At 42.3% G+C, this 19,960-nt stretch overlaps 1 protein-coding gene across 3 annotated transcripts in view; it reads left to right on the forward strand.

The window, feature by feature from the left end:
* ical1 (islet cell autoantigen 1-like) overlaps positions 1-19,960 on the forward strand; it is a 135,004-nt gene that overhangs the window by 33,523 nt on the left and 81,521 nt on the right. For all 3 annotated transcript variants that reach the window (XM_041200922.1, XM_041200920.1, XM_041200923.1), the window contains 3 exons: positions 3,090-3,162; positions 7,563-7,686; positions 8,491-8,689. In XM_041200922.1, coding sequence (XP_041056856.1) covers positions 3,090-3,162; positions 7,563-7,686; positions 8,491-8,689 — 396 coding nt within the window. The remainder of the gene's footprint in view (positions 1-3,089; positions 3,163-7,562; positions 7,687-8,490; positions 8,690-19,960) is intronic.

The raw sequence follows: 19,960 nt of genomic DNA on the forward strand, positions 1-19,960 counted from the left end.
TCAAATTACTCCTTCCAAAGCGTATCATCTCATACTTTTCAGGGTTAAATTCCATCTGCCACTTATCTGCCCATTTGACCATCCTGTCTATACCTTCCTGTAGCCGAAGACACTCAACTTCACTATTAACTACCCGGCCAATCTTTGTATCATCCGCAAACTTACTAATCCTACCCCATCACAAAGTCATCTATGTCATTTATATAAATGACAAATAATAGCTGACCGAGCACAGATCCCTGTGGTACGCCACTGGACACTGGCTTCCAGTCACTAAAGCATCCTTCTGTCATCAACTTCTGCCTCCTACAACTAAGCCAATTTTGAATCCACCTTATCAAATTACCCTGTATCCCATGTGCCTTTGCCTTCTTTATAAGTCTCCCATGTGGGACCTTGTCAAAGGCTTTGCTGAAATCCATATGAACTACATCAACTGCACTACCCTCATCTACACACTTGGTCACCTCCTCAAAACATTCAATCAAATTTGTTAGGCATGATCTCCCTCTGACAAAGCCATGCTGACAATCCCTGATCAAACCTTGCTTCTCCAAGTGGAGATAGATACTCTCCTTCAGAACTTTCTCCAATAGTTTCCCTGCCACTGACGTGAGACTGACTGGCCTGTAGTTCCCTGGCTTCTCTCTACAACCCTTCTTAAATAGCGGAACCACATTAACTGTTCTCCAGTCCTCTAGCACCTCCCCCGTGGCCAGAGAGGAATTAAAAATTTGGGTCAGAGCCCCTGCGATCTCCTCCCTTGCCTCTCTTAGCAGTCTGGGACACAAATCATCCAGACCTGGAGATTTGTCCACTTTTAAGCCTGCCAGCACCTCCAATACTTTGTCACTCCCTATATCAATTTGCTTAAGAATCTCACAGTCTCTCTCCTCAAGTTCCATACCTCATCCTCATTCTCTTGGGTGAAGACGGACGTGAAGTTCAATTCATTCAACACTCTAGCGATGTCCTCTGGCTCCACTCATAGATTGCCCCCTTGGTCCCTTATGGACCCTACTCTTTCCCTGGTTATCCTCTTCCCATTGATGTACTTATAGAATATCTTGGGATTTTCCCTACTTTTACCTCATATCCCTTCTTTGCTATCCTAATTGCTTTCTTAAGCTCCACCCTGCACTGTATATACTCCACTAATGCCTCTGCTGATTTGCTTCCCTTGTACCTGCTAAAAGCCTCTCTTTTCCTTCTCATCATAACCTGAATATCTCTGGTCATCCATGGTTCTCTGGACTTGTTACTCCTTCCTATCACCCTAGAGGGAACATGTTGAGTCTGTACCCTCCCCATTTCCTTTTTGAACACCCCCCACTGTTCCTCTGTAGATTTTCCCCAGTAACTGTTCCCAGTTTACCTTGCCCAGATCCCGCCTTATTTTACTAAAATCCACTCTCCCCCAATCCAAAACATTTTTTTGCAACTTTTCAATTTATTTGTCCATAACAAACTTAAACTGTACCATGTTGTGGTCGCTATCACTAAAATGCTCTCCCTCAGCCACCAGTCCAGCTTCATTCCCCAGAATTAGGCCCAGCACTGCACTGTCCCTTGTTGGACCCTCTACATATTGACCTAAAAAGTTCTCCTGTACACATTTCAAGAAATCCACTCCATCCAAGCCCTTCACACTATCTCTGTCCCAATTAATGTTGGGAAAATTGAAATCACCTGATATAATTACCCTATTGTTATTGTTTTTATACACCTCCACAAATTGTGCACATATTTGCTCCTCAATTTCCAGTTATCTGGGGGTCTATAATAAACACCTAATAATGTGGTTGCCCCTTTTTTATTCCTAAGCTCTACCCACAAAGCTTCGTTCGATGCCCCCTCCAAGATATCATTTCTCATTTATGGCGGAGGCCTAGTAATTAGCTGTGGTTACACAGCACACAAAGGTGGTGTAGGGTGTGTGTGTGTGTGTCCTAACTCTTGGCAGATGGCCTGCAGTTAACCATGAAAGGCTGGGGAATGTAAAAGAAATACTGTGTTATTGCTGTTGGCTACAGACTGCCATTAGTGCTGCCCTAGATAACGTCTCATGTAACATTTTTGGGATTAAAATCCCCAGGAAGCCTTGGGCTGTATTTACAATATAAAACTAGCTTTAGCGCAAAATGGCTTTGCCTTGTACATAGGGTGAGTATCTGTAGTGCAATGTTATCAGGACTCCATGGCATTTTCTAGGCAATCTGGCTCTTTTGGGATATCCAGAAGCAGCAATTGACATCAGTTCTTCCGAGTCAAACCATGGGGATCCTTGTTTGCAATGGATCCATTCTCAGAACTGGGAGCAACATTAGAGAGTTGAAGGACTAAGGACCTCTATGATGTTGAGCAGAGAATAACCCTCACCTGACTAATAACCAACAATTCCATGGAAATGAAGCGAGTGCAATGACATTTGCAGTTTATTACATTGCTATCTAAAAATAAGTATTTCATTCACACAAGACAAGTTTTTAAATGCCAGAGAGTTTGCAAATAGATATTTCAGCATGAAAAGTAATTCTTTAAGGAACTGAAGCAAGCTCACCCCATTACACTTAGCCTTAGTATAAGATGTTATGGTAGACTTGTAAATGATTTTAAAGGGATAGTTCAGGGTAAAGTCCACAATGGCCATAATCCTCAAATCGTTGTCTGTAATTTGAATGGTACAAATAAAAGTTTCAAAGCCCAAGTTGATTTGCCTCCCAATTAGAACTGGCGACATTATTGTGAAGTTGAGATTAGAAATGTAATGTTTGAATGGCTTTGTTGTGCTTGCAAGTTGAACTTTCAAAAACAGGAAACCAATATCCTGCAGAAGTTGTCTGAACATTTCCCACACAAGTTGTGTTTGTGACCTTTGAGTGAAATTGACAATATACGGTAAACTGTGGACTATTTTGTGCTTCACACTTAGTTGAAACTGTGTTAAATCTGGGGAGCTTAATTTGACTTAGGACCCTCATTATTAGCTAACCCAGGAGATCTTTCGCTGGTAAGTCTGGGCTGGAATTACAAGGGCTCTCCAGCCTTCCCTGCAGTAATATCTCAAACTTCTAATGCCTCTGTTCCAGGTTTTCCATATTATACAGACATCATGCATAGACCTTCTGAAGGTGATTGAGAAATATCAGCAGAGACTCAACAGTAAGTACCTGAATGCTTCCTTTCTGAAAAAACCAGTTGCGAGAGCTGGTTAGCTGTGGAATCATCAGTAAATAGCTCCATTGGGTGCAACACTTCTTGAAAATAAGACACAAAGATGTACACTACTGGATGCCAGCTGAATTAGGAGATTCTTGTACTAGCAGTTCAGCCTGATTGACATTTGGAATGAAGGTTCGCAGGGGCTTCCAGCCAACTCATCTGAGATCAGTTCCTCCAACATTAAAATGGGCAAGCATTGAATATCTTGTGTCCTCGACCCAACCGTCTACAGCTGTTTCATCAATGACCTTCCTTCCATCATAAGTTCAGCACTGGGGATGTTCGCTGAAGGTTGCACAATGTTCAGCACCATTCGCGACTCCTTAAATGCTGAAGCAGTCCATGTCCAAATGCAGCAAGACCTGGACAATATCCAGGCTTGGGCTGACAATTGGCAAGTAACATTTGCACCACACAAGTGCCAGGCAATGACCATCTCCAACAAGAGAGAATCTAACCATCGCCCCTAACATTCAATGGCATTACCATCACTGAACTCCCCACTATAAAATCCTGGCGGTTACCATTGACCAGAAACTGAACTGGATTAGCCATATAAATACCGTGGCTACAAGAGCCGGTCAGAGGCTTGGAATCCTGCGACGAGTAACTCACCTCCTGACTCCCCAAAGCCTGTCCACCACCTACAAGGCACAAGTCAGGAATGTGATGGAATACTCCCCACTTGCCTGGATGAGTGAGTTCCCAAAACACTCAAGAAACTTGGCACTGTCCAGGACAAAGCAGCCCACTTCATTGGCACCACATCCACAAACATTCACTTCCTCCACCACCGACGCACAGTAGCAGCAGTGTGTACCATCTATAAGATGCACTGCAGGAATTCACCAAGGCTCCTTAGATAGCACCTTCCAAACCCACAACCACTACCATCTCGAAGGACAAGGTAGATTGGAACACTACCACCTGGAAGTTTCTTTCCAAGTCACTCACCATCCTGATTTGGAAATATATCGTCGTTCCTTCACTGTCGCTAAGTCAAAATCCTGGAACTCCCTCCCTAACAGCACTGTGTGTACTAACAGCACTGTGTGTACCTACACCACATCGACTGCAGCGGTTCAAGAAGGCAGCTTACCACCACCTTCTCCAGGGCAATTAGGGATGGGCAATAAATGCTGACCCAGCCATTGAAGCCCACATGCTGTGAATGAATAAAAAAACCTTTTTCATCTGCAATTCAAATTTAGAATTCATCTTCAATTACAAAGTGAGTTGGTTCAATTTCAGACTAGCCTTAAGTACTATCTATGCCTTGCACTTGTGCTGACAAGGGTAGGAGGTTGGCATATGTTATTTGCACTATCAGTGAATCTCCATTGTTTCATAGACAAGCCCTAATAGATTCAGTTTATATCCAGTTGGAATTTTTCTGTGTGTAAATCATCATGGTGTAAATCGAGCGCCAGATCTCTTCAATTGCTGGAAAGGGACTCAGCTTGGTACACTACCCAGACTCTGTTTATGCTGATGCAGGATCCTGTTCAGAAAAAGCATGTACAATCAAATACTTCCCTCAGACTGATAAGGTGGGGGAGGAGGCTTGTTGTTTAAAGATATTGAAAACACACACAATCAGAATGTACTGTTGGATTCAGCTCATTTTTAATTTTAGATTTGTACCCATGTCAGCACAGGTGATAAACTAAAGAGTGTTATATTTGTTATTGCAATTATGTCAGCATGATTTAAGTGGATGAATCAGATTTCGGTACAGCACAGTACCGATATTGTCACTAGGTATATTTGGCATTTCTGAGTTAACATGCGGTTAGAAAAACCTTCTGTGCAGCTTTTCATTCATTAACTTAAATTGTCGCCACCAGCAGAGACCCACCTATACGAACCAGTATTGCATCCTCATACCATTCAGCACAAAATGCTTTTCCCTGACACAGCCCAAGCTTAGAAAGACATGGTGTAAAAAATTTACATACCAACAATTATGCTTTGCTAAAACCATGCAATGATGTGACAAGAATCAGAATATTGTAGTGGTTTCATCACCTGATAGTACAGCATCTGCCGCACCCTTACTTAATGATGCTAACTTTATCCTTGCAAGTGTAACTAATTGTATCTTAATTGGCAGAGTAATTAAAAACCAGAAATCTGGGCCTGATTCTGCTTTTGAAGTATTGAGACAATTTATGCCTGTAGGTGGTGCTGTTTTCACATTTTGTACCAATATATTGGTTTGTTGTAAGAAGAGTCTGCACCATATAATGGCAAAAATTGTGGTGAATTTATATGTCAGCATGGATTAATGGCCAAACCCTTAATGTCATAACCACCGCATCCAAAATGAGTGCAGTGAAACCAATATTAGAACTAATCTGAAGAGAAAAAAATTACAAGGTATGGGGAAAAGCAAGGGAGTGGGACTAGCTGAGTTGCTCTTGCAGAGAACCAGTGTGAACATGACAGGCTGAACAGCCTGCTTCTATGCTGTAACCATTCTATGATTCTATGATACTCTAAGTTGGTCTGATAGATGTAGTGGGTTAGACATTCGTCTCCGGGACCAAGGTGCAAACTAGCCCAGACTGATGGGATGAAAACATCTGCTGTTTGCTGGCTAGCAGATTATCACATGGAATAGATTTCAGTGAGCTGAATCCAGGTCCTGGTAGTGTAGCACAAAATTGCTTTTAATTCAGGCCTGGTTGGTATCGAATTGGCAGCCTGTCTCAGGTAGGCCAGAGGGTGCCTACTGTGAGAAATGAAAAGAAAGCCACACGGACTGGGGCTGTGTCATATTATGCAAAATGTAAGGGGTTTTACTCTGAATCTCTAATTGTGCTGTACCTGACCTTGAAGTGGTTGCTGCTGACAGTGCACAGCTGAAATGGAGTGTTCCAGTCACAGCTTTTAGCATTGCTCACTTTGAAGAGTACAACATGCATTTAAATAAAAAATTGAAAAGATAGTTTTTAAAATGTTTTCCTGCATTGGAATGACAATGTTATCTATGTAATGATATTGAAACTACCAGACTTGTCAATTCACACTTCTAATTAAGAGAACTGAATTCAGTCAGTCAGTGATCATGACAAACACTCTCAGGTCAGGTACAGGTTGGTAAGTTGGAGATTGAAGACCTCTCAACTTCAGAATTATTTCCCATGCCCCAAAGCAAACATAACTTGTGTGTCTCTGTCTCCCACACCAGCCATCTTGAGGCTGACCCGAGAAAGATTGCTGATGCAAGCAAATTGTGTTTGTATTTATACCTAAGCCCATCCGAGCTCATTTCATGTAGGGTTTAGTCAACCATGGCTGGTTTCAAGCCCAGGTGCCCACAGTAAAAGCTGATGTGCTCGCCTCTCATGAATGTCCAAAGTTCCATTTAATGCACTGGGTCAAGGTATGCGGACACTAGAACCTCTGACCTTGGGCTGAAGGTCCTTTACTGATGCTCATAGGTTGGGCAGTGTGTTTTTGACCAGGGTGTATAAGGGATCTAGACATTGCTAGAGATGACCAGCCTTAAATCCTCTCTCTAATGCAATGTCTTGGCTAAAGCTTTGCCTCATGTAAAAGCAGCCAGAAAATACAACATTGAGCTGAGTTTCCAACCCATTTTTCTCTCCATTAAGAAGACCTATGCATATATATGAAAGATCCCCTGCTCTGCCCATCTGCTGCTGGATCTTTCACCCATGTACTTGACACCTCCAGACTTGACTATTCTGAAGACCACCTGGCCGGTTTCCAAGCCTCCACCTTCCATAAACTTGAGCTCATTTAAAATTATGCTGCCCCATCCCAACAGCCACCATCTCCCACTCACTCATCGCTTTTCCTTTGCTGATCTCTGTTGGCTCATGGCCCACCAGTGCCTCATTCTTGAGTTCAAATCTCTTCCTGGCTTTGTCCCTCCATGTCTCTAACAGTCTCCAGCCTGATAGCCTTCCTTGCTCTATCACCCACACCCCTCAATTCTCTGATCCTCTGACTTTAGCCTCTTGTCTATTGCCCCTTCTTCCACCAACTACTGGCAGCCATGCCCTCAGCACAAATTACCTTGTTAAACCCCAGCGTGTGTCCTCCTTTAAGACTCTCCTTAATACTCTCCTCTTCGGCTAACTTTACAGTTATGCCCTCCCCTATCCCACCTCAGTATCATTGTCTTTGGCTCAGTTTCCATTTTTTCCTTATGCCCCTGTGAAACTCCTTTACTATGTTAAAGGAACCATATAAATGCAATTCTTAATGTCTGAATTAGGATTTTTTTTAGGAGGACAACTGTCTGATCATGTATCTCAACAGTGCTTTTCTGATTTAATGGTAATGGCTGTCTAATATGTAAATTGCAGCTCTATCCCAGGAAGAAAATGAACTGGGCATGTTCCTGAAGGGGCAGAGTGAACAGGATAAAACCCCAGCTGGGAGGATGATGAATGCTACCAGTAAGGCCTTGTGTGGTTCTGCAAAGCAAAGGTACACTGACTCACCAGGTTTTAGGCACCCCCCCCCCCCCACTCCCTCCCACACCCCCTTGTACTTGCTCTGGCTTGTTGCCTCACCTCATGTCTACCTTTATCACGAGTTTGCTTGATATTGAGAAATAAAATAATCAGTGGACATACAGTGCTGTTTGAATTTGTGAGCAAGTTGTATGTACGGCATGTGGTTCAATTGAAGATTTTAGCTTCAAGCTCCCCTAATGTCTCAGTGGGTAAAGGGTAGCTATTATAGTGCCAAACCATACAAACTATGGTTGAATTCCCAGGTGATGCTGAATTAGCGGATTCCAGCTTTGAATAAATGCTCCAGTCCAAAATCATTCAGGAAACCTGTTTCTCCAGCGGGAGCCTGAAAGCTAATTAGATGAATTGTTTTTCAGGGAGGGGTATATTTAACATTGGTGCTGAAATTGATTGCATGTTTGATAATAGGGATGGCATTGCAGAAAAGGATGCATCATGTTGAGTGTTGTCTCAGTAAAGATTTTTGTGAAATACCTAATGTTTCAAATGCCCATACTGAACATTGAGAAGCACCCAACAGTACAATTATGGATTCCTTGCAGACTTGTGTAATGCCTGGAGCTAATGTGAAGTACTAGTGGTTGCAGATCTCACTGGTAGGGAGAGTGACACGAACTGTTGAATTAAGAACATTGTACTGAGCAGTTGTATGTTGGTTTTTAGTATGATCCCCTCTGCCATATGCTGTATACCAATATGCTAAATAAGTTTGGCGTTGCAAAATCCACCCACTTTTCCTTTTTGCCCATCCCAGATTAGCGTTGCGTGTTCCCCTATTCCGACTGGAGCAGGAAGTAGAAACGTTCCGGCGCCGAGCAGTCTCCGACACACTTCTCACTGTGAATCGAATGGAACAGTCTCGAACAGAGTACAGGGGGGCGCTGCTCTGGATGAAGGATGTCTCTCAGGAGTTGGATCCTGACACATACAAGCAGATGGAGAAGTTCAGGAAGGTATGTGTGCTGTGCAGGTATAGGGATTCTATTGAGAATGAAAATAATTCCAGTTTTATTTGGGCAAGCTTCTAACTTGAAATTATATAGATGTAAAAGGATGGACAGCACTAACTTGGGAGGTTCCAGAAACAAGAGAGTTTTGACCTTGGTTTGGCAATACTTTTTGGTTTATACTTATGTTTCATTGGACTTGCAGTTTACTGTCATGGAAGAGTGTCTTCTAAGCGTAGTGGAAAGCTGGAATCCTTCCCGCCAAAAAAGGTGTTGAGACGAGATGAAATGAAAATTTCAGAACTGAGATTGATAGATTTGTTTTAGGCAAGGGTGTGAAGGGATATGGAACGAAGGCAGATGGAGTTAAGATGATCTAATTGAATGGTGAAGCAGGCTAGAGGGGCTGAATAGCCTACTGCTGTTCCTATCTTAAATCTCGCTTTGTTGTCAGGTGCTATTCTCTGGAAGCCCATTGAGCATATTGCAACGTAGAAACACCTGATTCAGAGGAGTGCACCCATGTGGGACCAACCTCTTGCGTTCAGATAGTACAATCTTGTTCCAACAGCAGATCTGTGGACCTACAATATCACAGGCTTAGACTGCTGATTCTGTTTTTTAGATAATTATTACTTTGGAACGCTTGTCAGAGGGAGAATCTGGTGACTCTTTTCGGCTTCACTGCACTAATCCAAATGAACCTCAGCTATATCCCTAACTGAGGCTTTATGTACAGTTGGTGACACCAGCTACTTCACTCTTCGCTCTAGTTTCTTCTAATATATTCCTTATGACTACCATTGTTTTTTGTAAGTTTCTAGATTTTGCCTGATCTAAGATATTTTGTAGGGCCTCTTCTGATTCTGCTAAAAGAGCTCTCAAAAGTGACATCCAGAAAAGCAGTTTGGCCATTTGATCAGAGCTGAAAAGCTACAGAGATCTTTTCTAGATGGCAAAGTGGAGGGCAGCAAAAAGAGAGGCCGACCTAGGTGTAGTTGGATGACAGATGTCACAGAGTGGTTGCTGACAGTGGATGTGTGAGGATGGCACAAGATGGTCAAGTGACATAGGGTGACAGCAGATCTCCTGACTTGAGGGGCTACAAGAAGGACAGGAATAAGAGGATGAAATAAGTACTGGTAGTCTGACACCTGATGCAGCACTACTGCAAGTTAATTGGGCAGAGTGTCTGTTAATACCAGTGTGTCAGCCAGGGATTTATTTTCCAGCAAAAAAAAGTTTATTAAAGAATCTACTTGAAAAGATTATTTACTAGCTACACAAAAAGAACTCATAACCAAAACCACAGCAAACTTCTCCTGATTAAAGCAGGGTGATATCTCCAACAACGTGCAGTGATTGGAGGACAGTTATGTACAGATTATGTGCTCAGTATTAATCCCAGTCACGTACAGCAGTGTGATCTGCAAACATGATTGCTGGGGAAATTACCTAATCATCACATTTTGGCAATAATGGTGTCACAATATACAGCTGCAATTGGAGAGGATGAATTAAGAATATTACACTAAAGGTGGGTTTGCCAAAGGGCTTTTTCCCTTTTGTGTATTGGTACTAACTCAGTGACCACAGTGACATGCTCATTCACAAATGTAAAGGACATTTTCCCTCATTTATTTAGAGATTAGGAGTTTAAGGATATTATTCCTTACTCTGGAAATTAGCATTGCAGTGTAGGTTCTTGAGAGTATCCACATGCTATATATACAAAGAGCTTGTGGCACTTTTGATGGTACCTGGGGCAAGTCATACTAAATAACCACCAACACTTGCCAATACTTGAGATTGCTGCTTAATTTACCATTACCAGTTAATTAAAGGGAAAACCACATCTGAGATACTGCTTTGGTTCAAAATATACTTCGAAATATTGTCACTATTTTATAAAATACATATAAATTTGTATTTACATCCCACCATCTTCTACTCAGAATAAGAAGAGAGCCAGTTTTCTTCACCATGGCTTCATTCGTTGGCAGTTCAGACTGAGCCATGATTCAATTTGGAGAGGCTACTGCCACAGCACTCAACTGATGTTGTTTTTCCAGTTAGAGTCCCCTGTGACACAAGAAGAATTGCCCAACTCTTTGGACTTCTCCTCTTAAACCTCCTCCCTCTCCAACTCCACCTTTATATCCATCCATTAGACCTAGCCTTCTGTCCCCCACCTAATCTCCTCCTCTTGATTCAGAGTCTGTAAAGGACTTTGTGATGTGTTTTAGATTAATGACACTGGTAGTTGTTGTCTGGTATGGATGAGAAGCCTCCTTATCACCAGACTGCTTCAGAAGGTAAGGTAGTCTATAATTGCAGGATACCATCAGTTCAGAAATTCAGTACATTTATTTCCCAAATAGACATTGTGGAAGTACCTTGAACTAAAAGTATGATCTCCCCAACACCAGGTATTTTTTCCTATGCTTTGAGCGAGCAGTTTGTATAAAACAAGAATTGGGTATCAGTGGTTATAGATCTATATAACACTGGGGTACAGTACTGGTGGGTACAGGTATATTCCTGTATAACACTGGGCTACAGTACTGGTGGGCAGAGGTGTGTCACTGTTTAACACTGTTGTACAGCACTGGGGTATTGAGCAGTTGTTTAGTTAATAGTGGAAGTATACTACAGGGTGATGAATTAACAATATTTTCACTTTTGGGCAGATATTTACAATCCCCCACTGGCTGGTTTGCAGTTGAGGGGGGGCCCATAATATACCCCAGGTGGCCTTCCCACCACCTTCCCATCTGCCCCTGAAGTCTGCAATTTTGCGTGGGGTGGGTGAGGCCAAGAGCACCCCAATTGAGGCCCTAAAGTGGCCAATTATTGGCCATTTAAGGGCTGCTTAAGAACATTAAAAAAATAAGAACAGACTTCGGCCATTTGGCCTCTTGAGCTTGCCCCACCATTCATTTCCCGCTGAACCTCAATTTTAAGGCTGGTGAGAGGAGTTTGGGGGGTGTGGGGTGGGCGATGCCCCGTCACCTTCATCAAGGACCCCCTTTCCACTTCGAGTGACCACACCACCCCAACCCCACCCCCAGACCTCAGTTTCCCCATCAAGAGCCCCACCTCCTCTGGGCCTCACCTCCCTACCCTACCATGCGACCCCTTCTGCACTTATCTGGTGCTGGACTCTGGGGCTTAGAATATGGGGAATTCTTGTAGTCCCAGTCCTGGCTGCTGCCGCCATTGATGTTGCTGGAACAACAGAGCAGCTAGCCAATCAGATTGGCCAGTAGCTCTCTGAGACAGGACTTACTCCTGTTTGAGAGGCGAAAGTCCCATCTACAGCCTATTAATGCTTTTCGGAGTGTCAAATGGCTGTGGGGCTGCTGGGATCAGTGGGAATGCCAACTCTTTGGGTGGTGGGGAGAGAAATCCTGCCATCCAAAAAATCCTGCGCAAGTGTATTGACTCGTGTAAGATTTCCTTTGGAGTGCACTAGTAGCAATACAGTTAATATATGTGGCCAGAACATAAAGAATAGTTTAAAACAATTTAGTATTTGAATTCTGTTAATAATGTTAATCTTTTTACACTTTTGGTGGTCAGAAAAATATTGGTTTAGTGTTGTCTGCAACTGCAGTGTGTTCCTAGTGTCTTAAGTCATCTTACAAACACGTACTTGCATTGGCTCTGCACACTGGATTGTAGGCCATAACTGGGAAGTTAAAATGTTGCAGCAATGTAAATAAATGTGCTTTATAAATATTATTAGGGAAAACATAATGTCTTAATTTCTTCTTTACAAATATTACAATCCAGTGCTCCAAATGCTTTTCTGTGGTTTACATTGGCAGCACTGCACTTTTAAAGAAATTGCCTCTTTAAGCACCATGCTGTTTGTTACTGGGTTTTGCCATACAGCTTGGCATGAATAAACCATTTGTTTTACAGCAGAATGTGTAAATGTGTCTATCGAAGAAGAGCTGATTCCTTTCCTGGAGAAGGCTGCTAGTGCTCAGTGCCTTGACTTCCGGCAGTTACCTCTGCTGCAGCAAGCACTCACTGCCAAGAATAGCTCCATCCCTTCTCGGCACAGTTGGGTGCACTGTTTACTTGTCAATTTGAATCAGTCTGAAAAGCTATTCTCTGTGGGCTACCTACTTAAAGAGAAGAGGGGGTAGTTGAAGATTTGTTTTTTTCATGCTGACTGTGTCAGCTTCTGTAATCAAACATTCTGTTTACAGACTTCATAACTATTAATATGTCCTTAAGGCAAAAGAAAACCAGTTTGCATAAGGAGCAGTTCAAACTTCAATAGCTGTAGTCTTGCCAATCTTCTAATGGTGTGATTATAAGTGATAATCAATGGATGCCAGTTGACTGCTGCTAGCTTGAGACTATATGCAGACACTGCACAATGGAAGGGAGGGGGAGAAATATCTGGACACTGTTTCAAAAGACGGCCACACCTCTTAGAATAGGGTCATCTGTTTTGAACAGCGTTGAGGCACAGGAGGATGTGACCATGAGTGAGGTAGGTCAAGGGACTGAGTAGACAGTTGTGGATGAGCCTCAGTCTTTGCAATTGTCACAAGCAGGTACAAGGTGCTTGCTACCCTTGTGGACGAAAGCGAGGTCTGCAGGGTGGATGAGCACACTGGGCATGGCACTGTGGTATAGGGAGCCATTCAAGTGAGGGGAGCAAAAAGGAATGTAGTGTAGAAGGGGACAGTATAGTGAGAGGGATTGACACTGTTCTCTGCAGCAAAGAGTGAGTTTCCAGATGGCTGTGTTGCCTGCCCAGTGCAGGATTTGGAACATATGCTCAGGGCTGGAGAGGAACTTAGTGGGAGGAGGAGGATCCAGTTGTTGTGGTACATATAGGTACCAACGACATAGGCAGGACAAGGAAAGAGGTTTTGCATAGTCAGCATGAAGAGCTAGGTACCAAATTAAGAAGCAGAACCTCAAAGGTAATAATCTCTGGATTATTACTGTAGTGACGTGCAAATTGGCATAGGTCAAATAAGATTAGGGAAATGAATGCATGGCTCAAAGACGTGTGGGAGAAGTGGGTTCTGGTTTGTGGGGCACTGGCATCAGTGCTGGGGAAATCGGGGCTGTACCGTTGGGAAGGTCTACACCTGAACCATGCTGGGATCAGTGTTCTAGCGAGTCGTATAACTAGGGAAGTCGAGGGCTTTAAACTAAACAAGGGGGGGATGAGGGATCAAGCTTGGGGCGATGTAGCAAATCAAGGGATAGAGTCAAGGCAGGAGAGCAAAATAGTAAGATGTGAAATGAGGTCAGAGAATGACAGGAAGGGACAGAGAGAAAAAAAACCTAAGAATACACCAGCAGCCAAGACCAGATATCACAAGGATAACAAAAAGACATAACTAAAGGCCCTGTGTCTGAATGTGTGTAGTATTCATAACAAAGTAAATGAATTGATAGTGCACATTGAAGTAAATAAATATGATCTGATAGCCATTATGGGGATGTGGCTGCAGGATGACAGGGATTGGGTCCTGGATATTGAGGGGCATATGACATTCAAGAAGAATAGAAAGCTAGGTAAAGGTGGAGGGATAGTACTGTTGATCAAGGATGGCATTGGTGCAATAGTTAGAGGTGATCTTGGTTCAGGAGATCAGGATGTAGAATTGGTTTGGTTAGAGATGAGGAATAGTAGGGGAAAGAAGTCACTAGTGAGAGTGGTCTACAGGCCCCCTAACAATGTAGGACAAAGTATACAAGAAGTAGTTTTCAGTGCTTATGATAAAAGGATGGAAATAATTATGGCTGGTTTTAATCTACATATAAACTGGAAACATCAGATTGGCAGTAGTAGCCTGGATGAGTCCATGGAATGCTTTCGAGAGAGTTTCTTAGAGCAGCACATTCTAGAACCAACCAGAGATCAGGTTATATTCAACTTGGTAACGTGTAATGTGACAGGATTAATTAATGACCTCAGGAAAGGCATCCTAGGTAGCAGTGAACACAATATGATTGAATTTTACATTGTTTGAAAGGGAGAAGAGTGGCTCTAAGAATAGTATTTTAAACTTAAATAAGGGCAACTATGTGGTCATGAAAGCGGAACTAGCTGAAGTGAACTGGGTTATTAGGCTAGAGGATAATCAATAGAGAAGCAGTGGCAGACATTTAAGGGAATATTTCAGAATACATGGAGAATAAATATATTCCGACTATAAAGAAAAATTTTAAGCAAGTTAAGGAAAGCATCAAACTTATGGAAAAAGCATATAATTGCACAAAGATAAGTGGCAGGTCAGATAATTGGTCAGAATATAAACCACTGCAGAGAATGAAGGAGGAAAAAATTCGAGTATGAGAGGAAGTTAGCTAGAAATGAAAAAACGGATAACAAGGATGGGATTTTACAGCCCTGTCGCGGCGGGAGCAGAGCCTTAAAATTCAGCAAGCCATTCAAAAGTTAATTGACTTTGGTGGGACCATAAAATTCCACCCCAAGAGTCTCTACAGGTACTTAAAAAGGAAAATAATAAATAGAGTGTTGATCCTCTAGCGAGCGAGAATGGGAAGTTAATAGTAGATAATAAGGAAATGACGGATGAAATGAACAAATAATTTACTTCTATCTTCACTATAGGAAGGTGAAATTACAATCACTAGGGAAGTGTACTGAGCAAACTGATGGAACTGCGGGCTGATAAGTCTGTAGGTCCTAAAGGACTTCATCTTAGGGTCTAAAGAGAGGTGGCTAATGAGGTAGTAAATGCGTTGGTGTTAATTTTCCAAAATTCACTAGACTCTAGAAAGATTCGATCAGACAGGAAAATAGCAAATATAACCCCTCTATTCAAGAAGAGAAGTAGGCAGAAAACAGGAAACTATGGGCCAGTTAGCTTGATGCCTGTCATATGGAAGGTTAGAATCAATCATTAAGGAGGTTATAGCTGGGCACTTCAAGAAACTCAAGGTAATTGGGAAGAGACAGCATGGTTTTGTGAAAGGGAAATCATGTATAACCAATTTATTGGAGTTCTTTGAAGAAGTAACATGCGCAGTGGATAAAGGGGAGCATGTAGATATATTGTACTTGCATTCCCAGAAGGCATTTGATAAGGTGCACATCAAAAGTTATTGCAGAAAGTAAAAGCTCATGGTGTAGGGGGTAACATGCTATTGTTACTCACAAAAGTGTATATCGTGGAAGAACAGGTCCAAAGCTAGTCTTTTTCCACAAGTTGGTTTATTCATAAGACAGCTCTTCAGTGTAACAGACTTCCTAGTATCTCCCACACCAAAGTGTTCCAGCTGTATCTATTTATACTGTCTTGATGGGAGAACCAATGCCCATTGCCTGTTTTAACTAGTAATTGTCTTTAGCAGTGTAATTGCTATGCAATGTAATTACTGATATATTGACAATTAGCGTGGAAAGATTGGCTGGCTGGCAGAAAACACAGAGGATGCATAAATGGATCTTTTTCTGATTGGCAGAGTGTGATGAATGGAGTCCCGCAGGGGCCTGTGCTGAGGCCTCAACTTTTTACAATTTGTATCAATGACTTAGATGAGGGAGTGAAGACATGGTAGCTAAATTTTCAGATGGCATAAAGATAGGTTGGAAAGTAGGTTGTGAAGAGTACATAAGGAGGTTGCAGAAAGGTTGAGTGAGTGGGCAAAAATCTGGCAGATGGAGTATAATGTGGGAAAATGTGAAGTTGTTCACTTTGGTAGGAAGAATAAAAAAGCAGAGCATTACTTAAACGAAGAACGACTGCAGAATTCTGAGGTGCAAAGGGATCTAGGTGTTCCAGCACTTGAGTCACAACAAGTTAGTATGCAGGTAAAACAAGTAATTAAGAAAGCTAATGGAACTCTATCCTTTATTACAAAAGGAATTGAACATAAAGGTAAGGATGTTATGCTTCAATTGTACAAGGCATTTGTGAGACCACATCTTGAACACTGTGTGCAGTTTTGGTCTCCTTATTTAAGGAAGAATTTAAATGCATTGGAGGAGGTTTACTAGAATGAGCGTGTTGTCTTATGAGGAATGGTTAGACAGATTGGGCTTGTTTCCACTGGAGTTTAGTAGAGTGAGGGGCGATTTGATTGAAGTATATAAGTTCCTGAAAGGTCTCAACAAGGTGGATGCGGAAAGGATGTTCTAGACACCTGGGGGTGAGCCCAGAACTAGGGGTCACTGTTTTAAAATTAAGGGTCGCCCTTTTAGGACAGAGATGAGGAGAACTTTTAACTCTTAGAAGGTTGTGCGACTTTGGAACACTCTGCCTCAGAAGGCAGTGGAGATGGGTGATTAAAATTTTTAAGGCAGAGGTAGATAGATTCTTATTAGGCAAGGGAATCTAAGGTTATTGGGGGTTGGTGGGAATGTGGAATTTGAAACACAAACAGATCAGCCATGATCGAGGGACCGAATGCCCTTTCTGCTCCTATTTCGTATGATCGTATATGCCAGCCTAGAAGAAAGAAAAGAAAGTTGTAAAAGTTGAGGCCTTCTGAGCTCTCTTGGAGCAACCAATGAGAATTGAGCCTTGCAAATCCAGCATACCGATTTGTATTTTCAAAAGGGTTTGTGACAATAACAGAACATCCGACAGGAACAACTTGCATTTATGTAGCATCTTTAAGAACATAAGAAATAGCTATTTGGTAGTAAAGAACATGAGTATTGCTGGAAAAAGACTTTTTTGTCGAAGCTTTTCATCTTGCACACATCAGGATAAATTGCAAGAAAATGTCAGGGGAAACAACAAATTTATACTTTATGAGAAGAGAATGCCGATTGGTTGGCAAGTGGGCTCTGGTAGAGATGTAGCCATGGAGAATGCACCAGTTGATGGTGAATGACAACCTCATAAATAAAGTTCAGCATGCAAGCTTGATGCTGAAATAGGGCGCATCAGAGCCATCCTGCGAATAATTGCTATCTTGATCAGATCAATTTGCGCTACATATCACGCAAACTCAAGATGGGGCCCAAAGCTGTCACTTTTGTCCCTGAAAAGTGCCCCTATCTCATTACCTTGGAAGAGCAAGATATCTAAAAAAAATTTGAACAGGTGAAGCTAGCTGTTTCACACTGCTACTATGCAGTAGCAACACGAGTGGTATTTGCCACTAATAGGACGCTGCCATCAAGCCAAATAGACGTTTGGCCTATCACACAAATGAGTAATGAAGTTTATGAATTTCAATGCCAGCGTGATATTTGGTGTGTAGGCCGTATGTCCCAAAGACTGGCAGATAGTATTAAACAGCACATCCCTTCTGCTGCTCGCAATGGGTAAGGCAGAGAGCATACCCAACCAGCCCGTGCTTGCAAAATTTAAAACACAATAGTGTCCAATATTAGTTGTGATTCTGTGATTGGATAACATTTTCTAAATAATCCTCAGTGTGCTAAGAATTATGCTGACAACCAATTTAAGATTGTCAGTCGGGCTCGAAGCATGGCGCTTTTCCGTGTACTGGAAGCTACATATATTAATACACAAGGCCCTGTTTTTTTGCAGATGGAAAGAACATGTACACACATTGCACTTGCTTCAGCTAAACAAAATAAGTGACAACCATTCGCTGGTTCATTCCCCAGGGCAAGGTCTTGACCAATCAGAGTCAAGGGTTTAAATTTCAAACAATGCTTGGCAGTTATCTGTCAGTCACCATTGACTGGTGCATTCTCCATGGCAATGCCTGGACCAATCAGAGTCCAATTGCCAACCAATCAGAACTCTTTTCTCATACAGTATAAATTTGTTGTTTCCCCTAAAATTGGCATTTTCTTGTGCATTGTCCTAATGAGTGCAAGATGACAAAAAAAAAGCCTTCGTTTCAGCAACATAAGAAGAAGGAGCAGTTGTAGGCCTTTTGGCCCTTCGAGTCTGCACCACTATTCTATAAGATTGTGGCTGTTCTGATGCGGCCTTAACTCCACTTCCTGCCTGCCCTTCATGACCCTTAACTCCCTTGTCGATCAATTATCTGTCCAACTCAACCTTGAATATATCCAATGACTCAGCCTCTGCTGCTCTCTGGGGAAGAGAATTTCAAAGACTAATGACCCTCTGAGAGAAAAATGCCTCCTCATCTCCTTCAAATGGTAGGCCCCTTACGTTGAAACTGTGCCTCTTAGTTCTAGATTTCTCCACAGGAGGAAACATCCTCTCAGTATTTATCCTGTCAAGCCCCCTCAGAATCTCATTTGTTAAAATAAGAACACCTCTCATTCATCTGAACTCCAATGAGTATAGGTCCAATCTGCTCAGTCTTTCATCGTAAGACAACCCCTTCATTCCAGAAATTAACTTAGTGTAAATTCTCTGAACGGCTGCCAATGCAACATAGTCTATTTATGGCCCCTTGTTTTGGTCTTTCCCACAAGTGCAAACATCTCTATGTCTACCCTATCAAACCTTTTCATAATCTTAAAGATGTCAATCAGGTCACCTCTCAGCTTTCCTTTCCAGAGAAATGAGCCCCAGCCTGTTCATCCACCCCTGATAGGTATAACTGGTATAACCTCTCCATTCTAGTATCACCCTTGTAAATCTTCTTTGCACCTTCTCCAATGCCTCTATATCCTTTTTGGAATATGGATACCGGGGCTGAGAGAAAAGAAAGAAAGACTTGCATTTATATAGCACTTTTCACAACCACCAGATACCTCAAAAAGCTTTACCGCCAGCCACGTGCTTTTGAAGTGTAGTCATTGTTGTAATGTAGGAAATAGGACAGCAAATTCTCACCCAGTAATCTCTCACAATAATCTTTTAATCTGTTGTTGTGATGTTGATTGAGGGATAAATATTGGCCAGGACACCAAGGATAACTCCCCAGCTCTTCTTTATTATACTACCTTGGGATTTTTTACATCCACCCAAGCAGGCACATGGGGCCTCAGCTTTATGTCTCATCCGGTCAATGGCACCTCTGACATTGTAGCACTCCACCAGTATTGCACTGGCACATTAGTCATGTATTTTTGTACAAAAGCGTGGAATGGGACTTGGATTCAGAACCTTGTGACTCAGAGGCAACAGCTCAACATTGGGGAAGAATGAAATTTAGCCCACAACGTAAGTTCTGCTCTTTTGCCACTGATTCCATTCCCCTTTGTAGTCACATGCTCAGACAGACCCCACAATTTGTGGACTAGCTATCAAGTTCAGCACAAGGCTGAGCTTTAAATGCCATATCCAATCTGCCTTAAGCTCACTTACTGCCACCTCCATCCCAGCTTCTGTTTTGCTGAAAACCTTAGGCATGCCTTTTTCAGCT

Source organism: Carcharodon carcharias, chromosome 12 (genome assembly GCF_017639515.1).
Source record: "Carcharodon carcharias isolate sCarCar2 chromosome 12, sCarCar2.pri, whole genome shotgun sequence".
In the NCBI taxonomy this organism is placed as follows: domain Eukaryota; kingdom Metazoa; phylum Chordata; class Chondrichthyes; order Lamniformes; family Lamnidae; genus Carcharodon; species Carcharodon carcharias.